Source organism: Echiichthys vipera (assembly GCF_963691815.1).
Source record: "Echiichthys vipera genome assembly, chromosome: 5".
NCBI lineage: Eukaryota > Metazoa > Chordata > Actinopteri > Perciformes > Trachinidae > Echiichthys > Echiichthys vipera.
In genome coordinates, this window is record NC_139830.1 from 10,778,995 (window position 1) to 10,800,474 (window position 21,480).

The 21,480-nt window shown below is 40.6% G+C and overlaps 1 protein-coding gene across 1 annotated transcript; it reads left to right on the plus strand.

Moving 5' to 3' along the window:
- The first annotated feature begins 811 nt into the window (after positions 1–811).
- On the plus strand, positions 812–19,969 carry golim4a (golgi integral membrane protein 4a). Its single transcript, XM_083913603.1, has 16 exons — positions 812–1,435; positions 8,900–8,974; positions 9,412–9,461; positions 9,729–9,782; positions 10,023–10,173; positions 11,121–11,203; positions 11,884–11,967; positions 13,558–13,749; positions 13,839–14,081; positions 14,566–14,828; positions 15,579–15,655; positions 15,777–15,847; positions 16,344–16,553; positions 16,798–16,866; positions 16,983–17,069; positions 18,747–19,969. Exons 1-16 carry the CDS (start codon positions 1,249–1,251, stop codon positions 18,900–18,902), a joined length of 2,052 nt encoding a protein of 683 aa, XP_083769729.1. The 5' UTR covers positions 812–1,248; the 3' UTR covers positions 18,903–19,969.
- Positions 19,970–21,480: the final 1,511 nt, after the last annotated feature.

The window sequence follows — 21,480 nt, forward strand, 5'->3', positions numbered from 1 at the left end:
TTCTTGCACCACTGGTGTTCGGTAGTTCAAGATTCAAGATTCAAAAAGCTTTATTTATCCCGAGGGAAATTATTTTGCAACAGTTTCAATACAAAGGTGGCGGCAGTAGCTCAGTCCATAGGTGACTTGGTGACTTGGCTGGGAACCGTAGGGTCGCTGGTTCAAGTCCCTGTGTCGACCATGTATGGAGCGTGAACTGGTGGCTGGAGAGGTGCCAGTTCATCTCCTGGGCACTGCCGAGGTGCTATTGAGCAAGGCACTGAACCCCCAACCGCTCGGGGCGCTGGTCACTGGCAGCCCCCTCGCTCTAACATCTCCCCCAAATTGCATGTATAGGTCCTGTTTGTGCATGTGTGTATTTCGGGTCTGTGTGTGTAACATGTATAATAATAAGAGTGAAAATTCAATTTCCCCGTGCAGGATAAATAAAGTAATTCTTCTTCTTCTTCTTCTTCAGAAAGGGTGAGAGTAACAATAAGCATAAAACATAAATCAAATCAAAAATAAAGCTAACGTAAAATAAATCAAGCAATGAACTAAGTTTTGAGTATGCAAACTATTTGCACAGTATTCTAAGATGTCATAATAGCATTACCACCAGATTACAACAACAGGTCTCTGTAATGGGGGCGTGTCCAAACCCTCCACCCCATTAGACGGCCCCACCCTCTCATGCCCCAGCTGCTTTTTGATCGAGCTCTCTGGCGACCAATCGATAACAACTATTCATGTGAGGGCGGGAATAGGGAAATTTGTGATTTTTTTTCGAGGGAGGGACTTCCTTTGGAGTTGTACTAGGATGGCAGGCAGCTGCTGGGCTGACACGTAACTAAAGTTAAAGGTGCTATGGAGGCCTCGTGAAGTTTGACTTTCCCCACAAACTCCTCTCGGGGGTAAAGTTGACGTCTGCGGCGGGGAAACGAAGACGCAAGCGGGGGTCACCAGCCTCGGGTTCGTCCTGCAGAGTTTACCGTGACGTGTAGCGAAAATCTGAGCGGCTCCTTTGAAGTCACAGAGAGAGAGAGAGATAGAGGATGTGGCTTTGCTACAAATAATGTATACATATTAGCGCGTAACTCGTACTTTCTGCGTGGAAATGCTCGGGGAGTGAGTGGGGGGAGAGGAGGGCTTCTTCTTCAGTATTCACCAGGAAGGTTTCCACAAAAAAAAAAAAGTTGAGTCGTGAAGTTTCCTGCAGCAGAGACGGGGTTTTCTCGCGCAGACAGCGGGGAGGGGTGCGGGTCCAACATGGGAAGCGGGGTGTGCTCCCGGAGGCAGCGGAGGATCTTCCAGTGTCTCCTGCTGGTCACCGTGGTGTGCGGGGTGATGTACGGGGGGATGATATCGTATGAGCTGCACAAACAGCTCAAGAGGACCGAGGCGACGGCACTGAAGTACCAGCAACACCAGGAGTCACTCTCGGCACAGCTCCAAGGTAAACACACGCAGTGACGGTGATGTGATTGAAGGGTTGTTCAGGTGACAGAGGTGAGCGTCGCCAGACTTCACTAACAAAACTGCAGCTTTCACTTCTTAAAACAAACTTAAGGATATTATACGATACATTGCGAACCAGAGTCCAGTTTGGCATCCAGTTAGCACCTTAACACGTTTACTTTTTAAATATAAACCACAATAAACAGTGAGTGGTGGAAGCTTGTAATGCCAGACACCGTTGAACGTTTAAACTGTACCGAAAGAAGCGCTTAATTGTGTATTTGTGTCAAATGCAAGGATGACTTCACTGAAACTGTCATCTAATGTGATCTTACTATACTGTAAGTACACTGTTTAGACAAGCAGTGATTTGCCCGTGTTTGACCTGTGACCTTAAGTGGCCTAATCCTGTGATAAGTCAGGTTAAGGTCTGAGCTATGGTCTGAGCAGATTGTGTGGTGCAGTTCAACAGAAAGTTCATTTGGCTGGATGGTTCTGCCTTTTGCATAGGCCTACAGTTGGCCTGTAACTACAGTAACTGTAGTGTGTGGAACTGTGACTGGAGCCTATGACACACACACACACACACACACACACACACACACACACACACACACACACACACACACACACACACACACACACACACACACACACATACACACATAAATACACACCTGGTTGTAGTGCATCCCCAGGCTCACCTCAGTGCACAGATTAGTATACTTTAAGGTCACGAGGTCAGCCTTAACATCTGCTTCCTTCAGCCATGGCTGGAGGAAAAGAGGGCACAGTCACCTTGGTTTCAAGCAAATGCGTTACAGTCTTGCATACAATATTGGCAAGCTGTTAAAACCATTTTAGGGTTTAGCCATTTGGATGCTACACCATCCTGATGTCCACATACTGAAGACCGTATTGCTTGCAAAACTTTTGATTTTGACCGACATATTGTGGCGTATGGCTTACCATATATACTCTGGCTATATTTATCCTTGGAGGCTTTGAACTTGAGATCTAAAGTTAATAATTAAGTGTGTTTTTCAAATGGTTTAGTGCCATGTTTACACACATTACTGATGTCAACAATCCTATTATTGCAGCATAAAACATTGATAACGGATATTTAGTTGTTTAAGGTGCAAAATTAACTGTTTGTTTCACCAACCAAATGGCCAGTGCGTGTTGAAATTTTACCAACCACTCAATAGACCTGGCATTGTTTTTTTGACTGGTGAGTCAAGTAAATGCACCAGACACTTGCGTATTTTACCCCCATTTGAATGGTGCTAATGTTATGCCCTGGTTGTGTAAGAAGAAAGGGTATATAAAAGATTGGGACTGGTAGCATATACTAGATAGGGACACAACTTTTTGATTATTTTCATTAAAAATACCAATTTTGGGCTTGTTTAAAATAGCTGAAATAATTTTCTGAAACCCAAGTTGATGCCTTCAAGAAACTTGTGTCTTAACATTAGTATTTTTCCTTCAAAAATGACTGAAATGAATAGAATGATCAAAGTAGTTGAGGATACATTTTCTGTTGATCTACGCATCAATGAATTAAATAATCAATTTAGCTCTAGTTACACTCCTGTGTTTTCTTATTTGACAGAAGTGACCAGCTTGTTTGCATTTGGATATTTTTCTTCAAAATGTGACGATGTACCTACATTGTAAAGTCCTGTTGGCACATAGTCACCTGTTGTTGAGTTGCAGTCATGACACATATGGATTAATATATTTGCTTTATTGCCATGTTTGTGAAAGAGTGACACACATTAACAATAGTAGCTTTACAGTAAGGCTCCCTGTATTACAAGCAGAATGTTTCCATTAAAAACTCAACTTTTATCTTCTTACGTGCCCTCTCTCTACAAAAGATTTAACAGTCATGTCCTGCAGTAACCTCACAGATTTACTCCCTCCATATAAACGCACTTAAATGCATTCTGCTGTGCTGACGTGAGGTTTTGTGTCATGTCATTATGCCATGGGTTTGTGGGCGGAGGGCCCGCTCCTACATGGCTCAATCTGTTGAAAACAAGGTTCATGCCCACATCAGGGAGGCAAATAGTGTGTCAGGGTTAAAGCCCAGACTGTGGACCTGTTAATTTAATGCAACGTTTGATCCTCCTACCCAGCAGCCATCTCTTCCTATCGTCCACAGCTTTGTCCAGCATAACTAAGTTGTCCTTAAGCTCCTACCCATAACGTTTGTAAAAGTATGCATACACATGCACATAAGCCATGTGTTTGTTTTGTTGTCATGTAAAGCACATTGTTAAACAGTGAATCTGACTTCATAGCTAGTAGTGCAGCCTTTTGTGAGAATTGTGTAATTATTACCTCAATGATTTTAATTGTGTTCATTTCTAAGACAAAGACAGTTGTGTGGGGGCAGACAGCTAACCCATATTTAACAAGATAAAAGAACAAACGGCTCGAAATAAGACCGTGTTCAAATCCCACCTCAAGTGAATATTTGTTTTCCTCCAGGTGAGCTGCCTCCTTTTTTAGGTCAACGTTATGGCTCCTATTTTGTTTTTCAAAAAGCTGCAGCAAAGGGGATATACCCAGAAACAGAGGGCATGGCAGTATAGGGTGACACTTTGAATAAAGTTGGAACTGCGTAGCTCCATTTAAATCTCTCAACTTGTGCACCACACCCTTAGTTTCATTGTGAAGCGATGGATCATTCGGTCAATCGCAAGGGTCATGCCACTTGATATCCACGGCTGTCTGTTGATGGTGTTTTTTGTGTCCTATATTTAGAGGTGGGCCATTGCTTGGGGGCTGTGAGCCAGCTGTATTGATTCTCTGTTGCCCACTTTAACCACAGTTGTCAGTCATTTAAAAGGATCAACTGGCACTTTGTGGTTTTTGCATTCACTCTGACGAATGTGTCCCTGTGATTTAACACCCGTTCACTCCTCCCACGCACAGACACATCATTGTTTATGTGCTGTTTGTAAAATATGAATCAAATAGAATAATTGCAGTCATCTCTAAATGAGTGTTATAATATTTTTTACATCACCAACACAGTTATTGTTTGCTGTTTATTGTCTCAACAGTTGAAAATGTCTGTTTTTATCCATGCGATAGATAGTATGGTGCTTTCGGTTAGAGATGTACTTTATCTCTGTTTTTAACAGACCTGATTTGTTTGTTGTTGTTGTTTTAATAGTAATGAGAAGTTCAGGTTTTGCTGCCAACATACATAATGGGAAAACCGCAGTTCATATTAATGTTAAGAGAGAATCAGAATTTGTTATTGCGACTTTTATAAGATTGTTGGGTCAGGGTTCTCAAATGTCCAAATCGCTATGCCTTTGAACCTTCATATGTAAGTTCATAATTTGGTTGATGAGGAAGCAAGTTTCTTGTTGGGTTCCCACCTGCCTTCACTTTTGTACAGTTGGAGAAAGAATGAAGGTTCAAAGGCATAGCCATTTGGACATTTGAGAACCCTCAAACAACAATCTTATAAAAGTCGTAAAACATCCGTCACCATGTTGTAATTTTGCAACCAGGCGGGATTCATGACCTATACTACAGCCAGCCACCCCGGGGCTATCGAGATGTTTTGGCTTCACTTTTGGAAAGGCGTCAAGTTGTCCATTTTTATTTACAGTCTATTGTGGAACTTCCCACCACTGGGCCTGCCTCTTATGAGTACATTTTTTATGTAGAGAAAGAAAATCCCTTACCTTTGTCTAGTTGTTTGTACGCAGGTTTACTGGGTATAAAGGTACAGCTGTGGGTTACACCAGTAGGAAGTAGTAAGAAAGCCACAGGAATTACCATGAGAGGAAAAAATAGTGAAAGCCACAATATGTTCTGGTGGCGTCTTTGTGAAAGTTTGCCCTGCGTGCTCATAAGAGAGAAAGCTAAAAATAAATGTAACTGAAATGAACTTTATACTGTTTAAATGTTGAAGTACATGTGTGATCTCTAGTGCAATACAACACCAGTAAACTTTGGCTTATGGGTTGAAATACCAAAGTGATAGGACTGAGCAAAAGATCTGCATTTATTTTAATACACATTTAGCTTCTGTGACCTGATACGTGATCGTGGATCAGCCCATGTGTTGTGGCCCAGTGTGGAGCCTGACCTGGATGTTGAGGTCAGGTGTTCTCAGAGCTTTCTGATCACCCAGTCAAAATAGATACAACATGCAGGAATCGTTCATACAACATTGTTTACATTATTGAAATAAGTTAAGATCCGTATTGAATCTCACTCCCTCCTGCACTGCTCTACTGTGTTTATACACGTGTTTGGATGTGTAAACATACACACAAACACTTCTAAAACAAAAGTTTGCAGCCCATTTCCCTGTGTGGTCGATTGATTGATTGATAGTTTTCACAGTGCACACCAGCTCGGCCAAATCTAACCAGTCCAGTTTTCCCCACATCTAAACCATTAGGCCAGTAAAGGTCTCCACCATAGAGAGCTCCCTTGTTCTCTCTGTGATGATGCACTTTAACTACACCCTAAGGGAAATGTGTCCTTGGTTTAAGGGGAAACTTTTCAACAATAAATGTCCATTACCGTGCTCTTTGAGGTTTGAACAAGATACGGGTCGGTGTAACGTTAATCCGTGTGTCTGTGTGTGTTTAGAAGCTCAAGATAATGTTGATGCTTGTTTTTAGGAATAGTAGTCTGCACTACATTACACATTTTACAGTGGGGACTTTCACAAATGACTGCTGGATTCAAAAAGGTCATTTTTGAGGTTGTGGTTTGTCATGTTGATTTTTGCATCTTTGCCTTGTACTGTTATGTTTATAATTTTTTTATGTGAGGCACATTGATTTTCTGTATGAAATGTACTATGTAAATTATGAGATTGCCGTGTGGCAATTAGTGGGTTTTAATAATTCAAATGACATTCTTTTTTTAGACTGTAGCCTCTTTGTAGCTGTTGCCCTGCTTGTTCATGTTGTCCCCTAGAGAGAGGGTGTGTGTGGAGTGGCCTGAACTCTGAGCTGACTAAGAGCAACATGGCCTCATCTTTGGCACTTCTCACTGCTAAGAGGGCACAGAGCCAAAAAGGGGAATAAAAACCTCCCTAATCTGATGTATCAGAGAGGTTTACAGAAAAGCATGCCGTCAGTTCATATCAAAAGAAATACTTTGGAAAGACACTTGTTTGAAGTTTGTTGGATATAGCCATTTTCACAATTATTAACCTGAAGATCAAATGTTATTTCTGAAAGTCTTTTGATGTGAAATTATAGCATTAACCAGATCCTTGTAAAAGTTTGTATCGTCAACACCGCAAACTGAAAGGGGGTTCATTAATCGCTCACTGATTACAGGGTCTAATAAGCCATAGTTAAAGTTAAAAAATAATAAAAACATTTATTTTAATAGCACCTTTACACAAACAATTAGAACAAATATACAGAAGTCAAATCAACAAGATAGATCATACATTTGTTTTAGTTGATAAAGAGAGGACTGGACAAGCTCGCTCGATTTGCTTTGCAAAATTGAGGCCGTAATCAAAAATGCCACCTTTTTTTCTATTTTTATTTCTTGATATGTGCATGTAGGTTTTCTAGGCCAATGACAATAATCTCAATTAATTTAATTGAAGAAACATTATGGACAAACAGTATTTCACATCTGCTAGACATTTAACTAGACAGGCTTGGACTTCATGGGCAGATACATCTTGTTATCATCTGCATAGTAATGAAATGCAATATCCTATCCGCCTATGATGTATACAAAGAAAATAAGATTGGTCCTAATATTCAACCCTGGGGCACTCCACATGTTGTCGGGGCTAAAGAGGAGACAAAAAAACCTACGTCCTAACAAATATGCTGAAAACCACTGCGAGGCTGTATTGGATATACCAACTACTGAAATCTGTTTATCAAGATGCCACAATCCACTGTTTCAAGTCTCTAGGCTGCATTTTAGTCCAGTTAAACGAGAATAGAGCAATGATTATATGTGCTATGAAGTTGTTTGGATACAGGTCTAGATATTGTAGATGGAGGGGAAAAGAGGCTGGACACAGGCAGTGTTGAAATAGTCAGATGGACAGCCGGTAGAAAGGGAAGCAGACAGGGTGGACAGCTGGACAAAAGGAGTGTTTGACTCTCTCCCCATGTCATCTGTGTGGGCTTTCCTCTGTTTCATTATCCATGTTTTTGCTCATGTTCCCACATTTGTTTCTCTCTTACACTCTTTTACCCTTCTCAATGTTGTTATCCTCGTGAAATTATTATTACAGTGTGTATTTTACTGTTTATCCTGGAATCTGTTGAGTTTGCACTCAGCAGAAGGAAGAACAGCCACATCATCAGTTAGCCCGCCCAGCCCCCAGCCCTGGGCAGCAGAGTCAGGGAGGGCATGGAAGAAACTGACTGTTTTGTTTTTCAAGCTGGGTGAGTTCGAGGCTGGCCCAAGATCACGGCAAGCGATAAGTGCCAGAATAGATTGATTTAAAATTTTGCATTTATAGTTAGTCCATATTTTCATATTGAAGTAGTGAGTTGATATATTTCTTGAAACAAATAAGGTTAGGTGCACAGTGTCTATTACCAAAGTGTTGACGGGAGTTACTTTTAATATTGTCAGTTGGCACTTAGGTATAGACTCCATTGTGTTTGGACAGACGACTGAGGGAAGAAAAGCTCAATATGACTGAAGAAAATTTGAATCTGAATCACAAAAAATGCATTGAAATTAACTATTGTTAATTATTAAAAAGTGTGTGTGTGTGTGCGCGTGTGTGTCAGATAGTTGTAGAGCACTGTATCATGCTGTATTATCTCCACCCCGTGCTCGGCTGTTACAATGACCCTAATTCCCCACACGACTTATTTCCATTTCACTGCATTTAATCTTGAATCTAATGAAGGTGAAAAATGTAAGGAAGGATCTGTATGAGAGTGTGTGGAGTGAGGACGATAGCTGGAGAGATTAAAAGTGAATAAGAACTAAAGCATGATCTTTCTTCAAATAAGTCTACCCGCCTACTCTCAAAAACTCTCCTATAATCACCCGTACTCATGATTATACTATTGCTTGTGGCAGACACCACCCACGAGGCACACAGAAGCAGCCTGAACCAAACTAGTAGTATTTGTAAATACCTTTGGACCACCAGGCTTGTGAGGAATACCACAGCTTTCTGCCGATGGAGAAGCTGTCATGTACCGAGATCCCAGTCTGGTTGAATAAATATCACACCTGGCTCTCATATCAACTCTAAAATGCACATCCTGTTTCTGTCCACCTCCTCTAAAATTAAATGTTTGTGAGTGCATATGTTTGTCTTACAGCTGTCTTTTTGATTAGTTTACCTTCCACCCAGCTCAAACAGAGTTCAGGACATTCACTTAACCTGTGTTTTCTCTCTCTGTTTTTGTTCCTTGCGTATACCCTTTCTTCCCCTAATCCCTCCATCTCTCTTTTACATGTTCAGTGGTGTACGAGCATCGCTCCAGGTTAGAGAAGTCTCTTCAGAAGGAGAGGTTAGAGCATAAAAAAGCCAAAGAAGGTGAGAGAAATATGCTTTTAGGTATTTCATTTCATTCATGTCTCATTCTGAAACTGCATACAGTATAATTTGGTAGAACAAATATTAGACTGCTGTCTGATGGTACTTACAATATTTGATGACATAAGTCATCTTTGACTGTAATGTGATATATTCTAATACAAGTATTTAACAAGTTTAAGGGTAAGTCTTATAGAGTTTTTACATAATTTGCCAACGCAAGGTGCAGCAGTAACACAGTATGGGTATTACATTAAGGGATGGTGTGTCATTTTTGTGAACTGGCTGAAGTATTATTAACATTTTTGTGTATGATGTTTAAAAGCATCAAAATGTCACTCATGCTTATGCATCACAGTGTTATTTCTTAAGTTAACTCACAGTTTCCCATCACATTGTTGACCGGTTCTGTTTCTGTTTTTTTTTTTTTTTTTTAGATTTTCTGGTTTATAAACTTGATACACAACAGACACTGAACAAGGAGAAGGTACGTTTCCTCTGCTATGATTGAGTATCCTCATTACAAAATATCTCTTAACTTACTTTTATAGATTTTTATATCGTTGTATCACCTCTCTTATAACCTGTCCTCCATCTGCTTGCATTTCTTTGTTAAACACCGCTACTATTAGATATATTCTGCACTGTACTATCTAGCATTATCCATTATGGAGGTACCAGTCAGCCTGAACTGCAACGTCACTGGTTTCATATCCTGAAGTATGAATGTTGTTTTGTTTTTATGCTCAAACAGCAGGACTCTAGCGGCAGATTAAATTCTCTACAAGTGCAACATCAGATGTTAAAGGTAGAAATCACCATCCCCTCATACACAAACATATCCTTACACTGTTTGTTTCTTTATTTTTGTTATTAACGGACATCCTCATATTTAACCTTCCTGTCATGTACATACACTCTCTCTGACCTTATCACACTACATCCTTCCTCTCTTTGGTGTAAAGTTTATGTCGGTGATGGGTTTCATTTCTGCTATGATGAATATATGCTTTAGATATTGTCATAACAATATTCTTCCTTCTGTCAGAACCAGCACGATGACTTGAAGAAGCAGTATTACAATCTGGTGGAGCAGCACCAAGCCCAGGGCGAGGACCACAACCGGCTGCTGGATGAACACAAAGAGCACTACGAGAAAATACAGCAAGTCAAAGAGGTGGAACTCACCCACCTGAAAGGTACAGATGGTCACACACAGAAATGTTACTGAATTTTAACACCACTCAGTTGCACACACATAAATGGTACCCATACACTGGAGCTTTCACTAAACATTCTTTCTTTGTCTCCATCTTCTGACATAATAAAATACTGCATATCTCATATAATGTAAGTGCTTTATGTGCAGACTCTTAGATCTACGCTTGAAAAATATTTTTGTTATATTATACCATTCAGTATGTAGTTAAAACCATCTTCTGTTTCAAGCCTTGTTGCTTAAAGGGACAGTTCACCCCAAAATCAGAAATACATATTTTTTCCTCCTAGCTAGAGATAGCTAGATGAAACTCGGCTCGAGGTTTGTGCCAAAAATACATTTGGAAACCTCAATAGCAATATCTCTTTACAGAAATCATGACCCGGTTACATAAGAGAATCCACAGATATCCATTATCCACAACGTTTCTTTCTACCGAACTACATAAACCTACCGTATGACAGGCAGAATGGCTTATTCTTTCACTATCATTATAATATGTGGGGATTAGTTTATAGCTAACTGAGACTGCTAGCTCACCTGAGTTAGCTGATGTTAGAGCAGGAGCCTCTCGCCCATGGGTACGCTCACTTCTGAATGTGATACGAATGGCGGGTGCAGTTTGGTAGAAATAAAATAGTTCCTATAAGAAAGTGTTCAGTGATGTCTGTGGATAATCTGGTGAACTGGGTCACAAGTTCTAAAAAGAAACATTGCTCTCATATTTACTCTGAGGCCAGTGTTTCGGGCAGGAATAGTAACCGAGGAGTGGAAGCAGGGTTTGTAACATGAGTCATAAGGATAAAAAAAATGAATTCATTTTTGAAAATGTTTTGCTGTAGAATGTTGTTCCTCTTTAATGTATTTCATGCGTTTCCTCTTCAGATGCATTATTTCTGTTAATCTCTTTGATGTTTGTGACGGCAGATAATTTATATAATCTCAAAGAGGAAAATAAACAGCTGAGGAAAGCCCACCATGACATTCACACACAGCTAAAAGATGCACAGGTGAGATTAATCCTGTTCTACTCGATAATTTGTCATATACAGTATATCTGTCATCATCGTCCTTTTAGTATGAAGACCCAGGGCCTCATGCAGCAGCTATCCAAATCTGCTCTTACCCAGGTGTGCTGAATGATAAATCCCACTTGATCATAATTGTTTATAACACTATATAAGGGCAGGTGTTGTGCCGTGTGTGAATACTCTGGCACACCCCCAAGAACTGGGAATGTCATCGAAAAAGTAAAAAGAACTTCAGCAGCAGGGAACTCGATATACTGTTACAGTAAATAGTAATTTATGTTCCCCTAATTTAAAGCTTCCTTGCATTGGGTGAACAATTTGGGGTCTGAAAAAGCAAAAAAAAATTTCTTGTCTTGGTAAGGGTGCTCTTGACCTCTCGTAAAATGTTCTTTTACCTCAGAGAACAGCAAAATAAAAAAAAAATAAGATAACCAAGGAACCAATGGGTACTAACAAAATAAGAAGAAACCATGGATACGACAAAAAAAATGTGGCTTTTTTCATATATTGCTTCCTGCATGAGGCCCGCAGGTGTTATCTGGAAGATATAAAGTTGTCAATCACTCAGGAGAATGTGCCTTGTGTCTTATCTTAAATTTTAAGCCTTACATAAAGATGAATGGGTCATTGATGCTTTGTGGTTGCGCTTGTGTGTCCAGGTTCAGCATCAGGACCTGAAGGCAGCCCACAGCCAGCTCGCACTGACGCTGGAAGACCACAAGAGTGCGCTCGCTGCAGCTCAGGTAGGAAGGCAGTGAGAGATGCAGTCTCATTGTTTACTCCAGTCACTGAAGTCAGCTAAATTGCTGCATCACAAGTACTTTTTTCTTCCCATCGAGCGTTGCAAATCTTATTGCGGAAAGAGGGAAAATATTTTGTCTTAGAAAGGTCCAAAGAGTTGCATTTTACTTGTTAACATTAGCATGTTAGCAATGAAGCTACAGAGACTAGGGTGGTGTAATGGAGTAAAACAGCCAGATGATGGGGACTCTCTCTTACTGCTCTACAGTTTGTCAATAATCATAATGAGCTGATGAAAGACATGGTCAAGTTCTACTCTGCACTCCTCCCAGCCTTACTTTAACTTTTACTTTAACCTTCTCAATAAACAGAAAAAAATGTTTTTCTCAGCGGACTGTATAATCCACAGTAGAGAAGAAAAAGAGATGTCCAGGGTGTTGCTTGGTTTTTGGGTAATTAGATCAGATGTTTGCTATTTCTTCCTGAGGCTGACCTTTGAAATGGCTGAATGGTTTTTTGAATATACAGTGCTCTGCTGATTGGTTTGAAATGCTTTCCTCCTCTCCATCTGTATTAATAGACACTCTCTCGCTCTCCTCTCTTTTCCTCTCTCTCTTTCTATCTGTCTGCGTTTGCTAATTTATTTTAAAGCCAGTCCTGCTTTCCATCAGTACTTCTGGTTGGGTTGACACACAGACACACACACACACACACACACACACACACACACACACACACACACACACACACACACACACACACACACACACACACACACACACACACACACACACACACACACACACACACACACACACACACACACACACACACACACACACACTCTCCTTCACTCCAGGGGTTTTGGTTTAGTCAGGGCTGTCAGAGCAGTACATCTAAAGCACGTTCCAGCCAATCAGCCAGAAAGATATAATAGAGGGAGTGGAGCGAGATAAAGAGAGAGAGAGGGGAGGCATTTAGCAAGAATTTTTAGAATTTAACCCTCTGGCCTGGTTTTAAAGTTTGTGTGTAATGTGTATGTATAAAGGATCTTTTATGATATACTGGTCTAAACTGGATGCTCAATGTGAAAATAAATGTCTGTATCGCCACAGGAAATAGGGGATGTATATAATGTCTTTTTTTTCCCAGATGAGAGGAGGGGCTAAACAATATTTTTTGTGTGATAGTTGTCTATGCTTACCTGCAACGCAGCACTTGTTGCAGAGTGTTTTCGGATGTGTACCTTCCTCCTTTACCTGACTGGAAGTACTGTAGCACAGAAACAGTCAAGTCCCAAAAGAAATGTTCAGATTCATGCACCTGTTTGCTTGTTGTTTTGCTTTAATAAGATAATTGTTCATATGTAAATAATAAAAACACCTGTTCAAGTAAAAAACAAAATTGGAATATGATGATATATACAATGTGCAGTATAATGAGCATAATTTAAAACCACATCAGCACTAGTATTCAAAAGATATACAGCCCAATCAAAGGTAACAGCTCCACATACATATACAGGACGTTTTTGAATGAGAATCATGCAGCATGCACACCCCTGGCCCACCTGTGTATGTTGTTCCCTTCAGGTGCAGGTGGATGAATACAAGCAGCTGAGGGAGTCCCTGAACAGGACGCCAAATCTGAGACAACCTGAACAAAACCCTGCCCTCCAGCAGCCAGCTGCCATAGCACCTGAGTCCCACATTCATGAAGCCGAACAGAACACAATACTGAAACAACCACACAAAGAGGAGAATAACCCGCACACTGAGTCTACGGTAATGTTGGATTCTTTGGGTTCACTTTATTATCAAGGCAAACTATGAACTGTGCATATAAAAACATACAAATGTTATTATTTCTCAAGTCCCACCCCACCGTATCCGAGCATACCTTGTCAGATAAAGAGGAGGATGGAGAGGGAGAGGCTGAGAGGAAGAGGGAGCTGGCAGAGGAGGAGATGGCTCAAGCAGGACAGCCTCAGAAGCTCGAAGAGGACCCAGATCAGCCACAGGATGAGCAGCAGCAGGAGGAGGAGGAGGAGGAGGAGCCAGAACATGACCAGCCCGACGAGAACGCCCTGGACCGACATAGACGCCAGCCACAACCGGTCAGTCTTATCTAAACAGGGTTAAAATAGGCCTTGAACTGGCTTCAATGTTCTGTATCTCAGTTTAATATGACTAGTTTAGAGTGACTTGTATACCTGTGGTGTGGTTATTCATTTATTTCAAAATCGCTTAATTGAGCACATTAACCTTGTAATCATAAATTAGTATTGTTTGTCCTTGTCATATCGCGGACACGGCTCCTGCTCAAATTGAAGTGTTAGTCATTCATCTTAAATCTCAGAGGAACCAGGATAAATTACAACCTTCCCTCAGTGTTTACTTCTTTGATTAATGACAGCTTGCTCATTATGCGTTGTGCTCTTTTTTTTACACTGTCATTTTCATTTATTAAACTTTCCCAAAGGATGAATTATACCTCACCTCCACATTTATGTCTCAAATTAGCAGCAACTCTATATGTTTGATTAGATTTTTCCTCACTCTACATATTGGTCCTTTTGCATCTGTTTGTCTTCTCAAAAGGGTCCCCAGCTGCAGCACGAGGCGCACGCCCAAGTGGAACGTGTGAAGTCAGCCTACGAGCAGCAGCAGGAGCAGCAGCGCCTGGAGGCTCAGAGGGCAGAGGAGCGCAGGCAGATCCAGATACGACAGGGGGCCCTGCAGGTCCACAGAGACAAGGTACTGAAGGAGAGGGAGCAGAGGCTGAAGCAGGAACAGGAGAGAGAGCAGCAGCACCACAAGGAGGCCGACAGACGGGAGCAGCTGATGAGAGAGGAGCACCAAAGGTCAGACTTACAATTTGAGCTGGAGTCAGTTAAACTCCGGAGCGCATAGTTCGCCAAAGTTACAAAAACAAAACTTTTATACTTGAACTCAAAGGATCAGGCAGATTCCTCTGAGATTTCTGTTGCTATGCCAATGCTAAGAAGGTGAATGTATTTTAATATATTCTGTTCAAATAATTAAAAAAATGTTGTGCAGTCTTATGTAATTACTCAACACTTTTCAAGTATTAACATAACAACAAGAAAGTGAAATGAACTGTCCCTGGTGGGTTTTCATATTCAGTCTTGTTGCTACATTAATCAGCCATTATCTTATTCTAAAGAAATGTGGAAAGAACCACTTAATGAGACTAGCATTGCATTGATTAACCTGAGTAATAATGAAAATCCCCTTCCTGCAAATTGGAAGTTGCAATTGCCACTAATTATTCTCTGATCCTGGCAGGAACACACACATCCATAATCCAAGAGGAAACGTTTGACACTTTGATTCAATTTGTGCAGAGACGCAAGGGAAAACTATTCGGGTCTTAATATGCAGACCTGTTAGTTCTATAACATAAACAATGTACAGTATCTTATACAGCTGAATATGTATCAGTAACTAAAAAAAAAATGCTTTCTGGCAAGCAGTAAGTGTTCAAATACACTGTACCGATGCATATTTCTCAACAATAATAGCTCTGTTGTGATGTGGCTCATAGCGCCTGTGCTTTTCTGACCGTCCTGTACTGTCATTGCTGTCATTAGGAAGAGGACCGAGTATGAAAACATGGACAACGATATTGTTCAAGGAGAAGAGGACCGACACACTGACGATGAAGAAGGTGAGACCTGGAGATTACCAGTAGAAAATGGTGGCTTCCAGATTGCATTTTCTGACTTCTCACCGTCTGATGCTATCAGAAGTTTGTTATATTTAGTGGATATGTTTGTGCGTGTTAACAGACGTTCACATGTTACACGAGGAGGAGGAGGAGAATCAGGAAGTGGATCAGAGAGTGCCACCACATCAGCAGGTGACTGTCATGCGTCCGGCTCCTTCCCATCTGTTAACACGTGTCCTCATCATCTGTCCATCCTTTCAGCTCATTCAGCTTCTTAACATTCACACCAGTGTATCATGTCTCATACGTCCATTCAGGCATCCATCCACAAATTGATTCTTTCATCCTCCCAGCCCACTGTCCTCTGCTGGCCTGTTCATCTCCCCTCTATTTGTCTTCCACTTGTCAGTCAACCCAGTGATCTATTATAGCTTCTGAATACCAACAAGGCAATTAATACAGTATTAGAGTACACTAACCGCCACCATCACTTATATCTGCCAGACATATTCAGTTATAAATCCCCCACACTACAGTTTTATTGCATGCATTTTAATCCTGCTCTTATTCTGATATTAATGCACCATATATCTTGTGCAAATATTAACCCACTATTACCATTATTATAGTATCTCTTTCTCACTCTCTTTAATTCTGTGTTATTTTACTATGATCGTGTCTTCTGCAGGGTGCCGTAGTTAATGAGCTGGACCCCGAGGACGACCCCAACAACCAGGGAGAGGACGAGTTTGAGGAGGCTGAGGACGAGCGGCCGCAGCACAGGGTTGCACAAGAGGAGGAGGAGGTGGTAGAGGAGGAAGAGGAGCCGGCAGCGCCAGCCCAGCACAAAGACACACGCCCTGGCCCCGAACAACCTGCTGTGGAGGAGGAAATGGTGGTGAGTAAGAGGCCAGAGGAAAAACAAGGCAACGGTCAAATACACAGAAACTATATTCAGCATCAGCAGAACTAACTACAGAGATCACAGCAGGCGGAAGACTCCCACAGGATGATTAGAGGCCTGGATGGAGACAGTGAGAGTTTGAGAATTGGAGATATCTGTAGAAGGGAAGAAACCACATGATCTAGGGAAAGAAATGATCTTAACCTAATGTTTATACCTGTGTGATTTGTGTGTTCAGATGGATGGAAACCCAGATCAACAGGAAGACGCGCTGGATGACCAGTACCAGGAGGAATTGGAGGACGAGGTGTGTAACACTGTACATATACAGAGTAAAGTTACAAAAAGAAATGAGGGAGCAAAAAGGGCATTCAGGAACAGACTTACCATACCTTAATGTTCAATGTCACTGGTGTCCTGAAGGTCCAGGAGGACATAGCTGGTGGGCAGAAGAGAGAGGAGGTGGAGGAGGAAGGAGAGGATCCCTATAACGAGGATAACATAGAACAGGTGAGAGGGTTTCTAGTTTTTCCTGAAGTCACTGCGTTTTGGTCCCTCAAACCCAAAGTGGAATTCGTTCAAAGATTTCCCTCCAAAGTGTCCGGTTGGTGCATCTCCTATCACAAAGACACAGTAAAGTCAAGTACCTATTTATGCCATTACATAATGCTAAAAACATATTTACTTAATATTTCAGAGGTGAAGTTGGAGGTTTTCCCAGTAACTTCACTATGAGTTTTCTTTGATCCAGCATCCAGTGGTCTCTAGAAGGCTGAATCTTAATGTATTGTCATAGCACAGCACCACAAACATATTGGTTGTATTGGCTACACAGGGATGACGATGTGTGTGTGTGTGTGCGCCTGTGTTTTTTCTCTGTAACTTGAACCTTGCCTGTGCACGTCCTGGTAAATGAGGACGATCAGGTGTTGAGTCTGTTGGGGTGTCGGGTTGGAGAAGCTCAAACACGGTTTATCTCTTTGAAATAATATATATAGTAAATTGAAATGTTTGCACAGTGTTGTGAAACGATATGATCTCCAGTGTTGAGTAATGTACAAACCTTGAAGCAACCTTGAGCAGGACTTTGGTCTCCCTACTACGTCCTGTTGTGTAACTGACTCTGACCCCTGACCTCCAATGCAGAGTGACACTCATTTATTTATAATTCCTAGTTTTTAGCCAGGAACACTAAGGTCTCTAGTCCCCCTCGCTTCTTTAAATGACTTTCGTTTCATACACTGCCCGTCACCCAGCGAGTGAACGTACTAATGTTTCTCTGTAACTTGAGCTCAGTGGAGCTTTCACTTCATTCAGCTTCATTCATCCTCTGCTGCACAGTTGGTTTGGCAGAGGTGTTTCAGTGTTTGCACAAGAGTCACTGCTTCCATTTATTTACAATAGAATTAAAATGAACATGTTTTTGCTTATTTTTATCAAGTGAATAGAAAGACGAGCTTTGTAATACTTAATACTTGTGTTCTCTACTTCCACAATAAAATGACCATAATTACAGACTGTTACAGTTTTTCTCAGTTGTACCCAATTCCAATATTTTCACTTAAATGTTACTGTTTTCAATTACTATAACAAATACATATTTGCTGTGTAATCTATTTTTCATCATAACATCCCCAGAAAGACTAAAATGTTCTCACTAGACTGTTTCTCATTTTACTTATCAGAGCAGTTACTGTGAGTTTTAACAAAATAAATATAGTTTGTGTATTCTCAGAACTTTAACATTGTTGCAGTATCACGACTCTGAGATTCAATGGATAGACAGATGTGCATTGTATCTTATGCTGATATAATGATAGTGTCAATAAAACATGAGTATATGATATATTCACAGTATTTTAGAATGTGGCAACAGTCTTTATTCTGTATGCACCATAAAACTGCAACCTATTTTGGGACAAATTAAACCCTAAATATTTGATGCTCTGTAAGAGATAGTCATATGAAAGCTGTGTGTATGGTTTTGGTGGAAAGAATCAGTTTTGACAGAAGAGAACATGGTTTTTGAGTGCAGTGTTTCATTTTGCAAGATATTAGTTTGGACAAAAATATTAACTCCTTCCAGTTTTGTTTTTAGAGTTTTAAGAAGTAGAGCCTTAGTTTCAGTAAACACGTTAAAATGATTGGGAAAAAATGTGAATCGTCTTGTTTTATGATTTGCTCCAGGATGAAGTAAAAAACCAGGAAGGCCCAAGACAGGAGGGGGATCACAGAAAAGAGGCCGAGAATAACGAGGAAGATAATTACGAAGAGGAAGAGGAGGACGTAGAGGTGGATACGGCTGGTCGAGACAAGGGAACTAATCGGAGGGCAGAGATGTAAGACAGACGCTGACTTTGACCAGTTGCAGTGCCTTTCAGGTCTTTCTTTATCTTGTTTCCCAAAGGAATAAAACCAGCCATCCATTCAGAATTCCAATTAGGATAAATTGGGATATTATGCCTGGAAAGAGAGGATGCTACTCCAAACACTGTGGGGAGGGGACTGAGAAGCTTACACTGTGGAAATGGACAGAATTTCTCGGGCAGAAATGGGATGTATACTGTATATTTTTTTTATTAATTTGCTTTTATTTCTCCTTGCACGTCTGCCTGATTGCCTGCCTAAATCTGTTCTTTTAACAGCAGACAGGCAGAGAATGTATTTCTATCATGTGCTGTCTCTGAGTATGTGCAAAGAAAGCAAAGATAAATTATCTTATTCTGATGTCCTCATGTTCAGATCTTTATATGTATGTTTTATGCAAACAGTTGTATTCTTTGTAGAGCTCAAATTTATATTTACATCTTGCATTCCTATCGATCAAGTCGTTTTCTATTATTTATTGCTGACTGTAAGAACTCTTGACAATCGTTAAAAAAAAAACAGGTGCAACATTTCCTTTTTTTAACTTCCCACGACTGAACTACTTTGTGTCATAGTGGCTTTTACCAAGTATTTGAAGCGGATACACAGGAGTATTTCAACTGGATATCTCTGCAAATGCCCGTCAACAAGACATTTCTGGTGAAAGTTTTGTGCTGAAAGTGTCACACTGACATGTGCCTTTCCATATTCCTGGAAACCTCTTCTAGATCTTAGCCATTTTAAATTTCTAAAATCATTTCAATAGGACAGGAGAGATAAGAGCATGCCAGTTAGTGCTGAGGCTCTTGCATGTTGCTTCAGCATAGCCTTAAATGGAGGGGTACTTCATGTCGACTGCTGGTGTGAATTAAATTCACAAACTTAATGTAATTTACTGCAAAATCTTTAGTCTGCTGTATAATGTATAGTAAAACAAATGCTGACAATTTGTACATTTCTCCACCGGATATATTTGATACAAAAACGTGGGATTTTGATTGTACTGAACCATGTTTGACACCTGAATGGTGTGTGGAATAAAGAGGTCAAAAGGAGTTTAGGTAACTCAATTTTGTTGTCGTGTACGAAAGTTGATCGTAATCAGTCTCCAGTTGAGGCCGAGTGCGGGGGGGGGGGGCTCTATTTTTACCTATCCCTCCTTCCTGTGGGAAAAAAAACCTTGGTAGGAAAAAATACAATTTTCCAGGGATGAGCAACATAATGTGACATAATGTGTTGAGAGCACAGGGCTACAGAACAACACTGGAGGCAGAATGAATAAGGCAGTGTGTGAAAAGACCTTTTGTTTAGAGGGGTTCTTAGATGAAGAAAAGCAAGTTGGACCAGTGGTGTTGGTGACTTTTTATTTTTTTTTGGCTATTCTGCCATGGAGCACTCTGTCATTTTTGTTCATAAATGAATTTAGCCTTAAGGGTCAGTCGTGATAAGAGCAGTCCACCTTCTTCCAAGCTAAAGAAAAGCTGCTTCTTCACTTCCTTATCCTTTATGAAAGAATATGTGCTACTGCAGTCCTGGCAATCTTCCCTCCAGCAAATTAAAATGTATAAACTGTGTGTTTCTAGTGTTGAAAAGTTTATGAGGTATGGTTACGGTTCTGTTCCCACATTGGTATTAACTTGTGATGCTTTCTCCCTCACATCTTTTCTGAACATGTTTGATACTTAGAGGGGAAGTAGTTTGCAGAGGGAAAAGGGCATCGTTTTGACAGTTTCTGATTCCAGTTTATAATGTTAGGAAGAGTCTGGGTTTTTTTGTTTTGATAGTAAAGTGAATTTATTTGGGTTTTGGACCAGTTTTCCGACAAATCAAGCAATTCAAATATGTCACTCTCATTTTAAAGGCAAAAAAAGAAATTGGTTCATTGTGCACATAATTGGCATATTTATCGTAAATGAAATTGCAGCTGTAAATCAGTGTAAAAAAAGACCTTTAACTTAAAAAAACAAGGTCTAAAACTGAAAATATAAACTCTAACTCTTAAAATAAATGTAAAAATAATAATTTATTTAAAGAGCTAAAAGAAAGCATTCATGGACTACTACCAATAATTGGTTACATTGTTATTTTCATGGTTCAAGATGACTACTTCCGCCTTCAGTTTCCAATTTTCGCTTTGTATTTACGTTGATTTAGTCACAAACTTATTACTGCCGTTGTCAAACAGCGTAACTTTCTTCCGAATGCTGTTAGCTTCATACTATAACCATAAATATTTATTGGAGAATGAGAAGCTCATTCATCTGGAGGGTCCTCGGAGTTGTGCTAAAGTGCTAAGAATACTGAACCTGAAGTTTGTCAGAGAGCACCTGGAGAGGAGGCCTCGGGGAAGACCCAGGACTAGGTGGAGAGATTATATCTCCACACTGGCCTGGGAACGCCTCGGGATCCCCCAGTTAGAGCTGGTTAGTGTGGCCCGGGAAAGGGAAGTTTGGGGTCCCCTGCTAAAGCTGCTGCCCCCGCGACCCGACCCCGGGTTAAGCGGATGAAGATGAGATGAGATGAGATGACCTGGAGATCCAAGAAGGATCCAGAG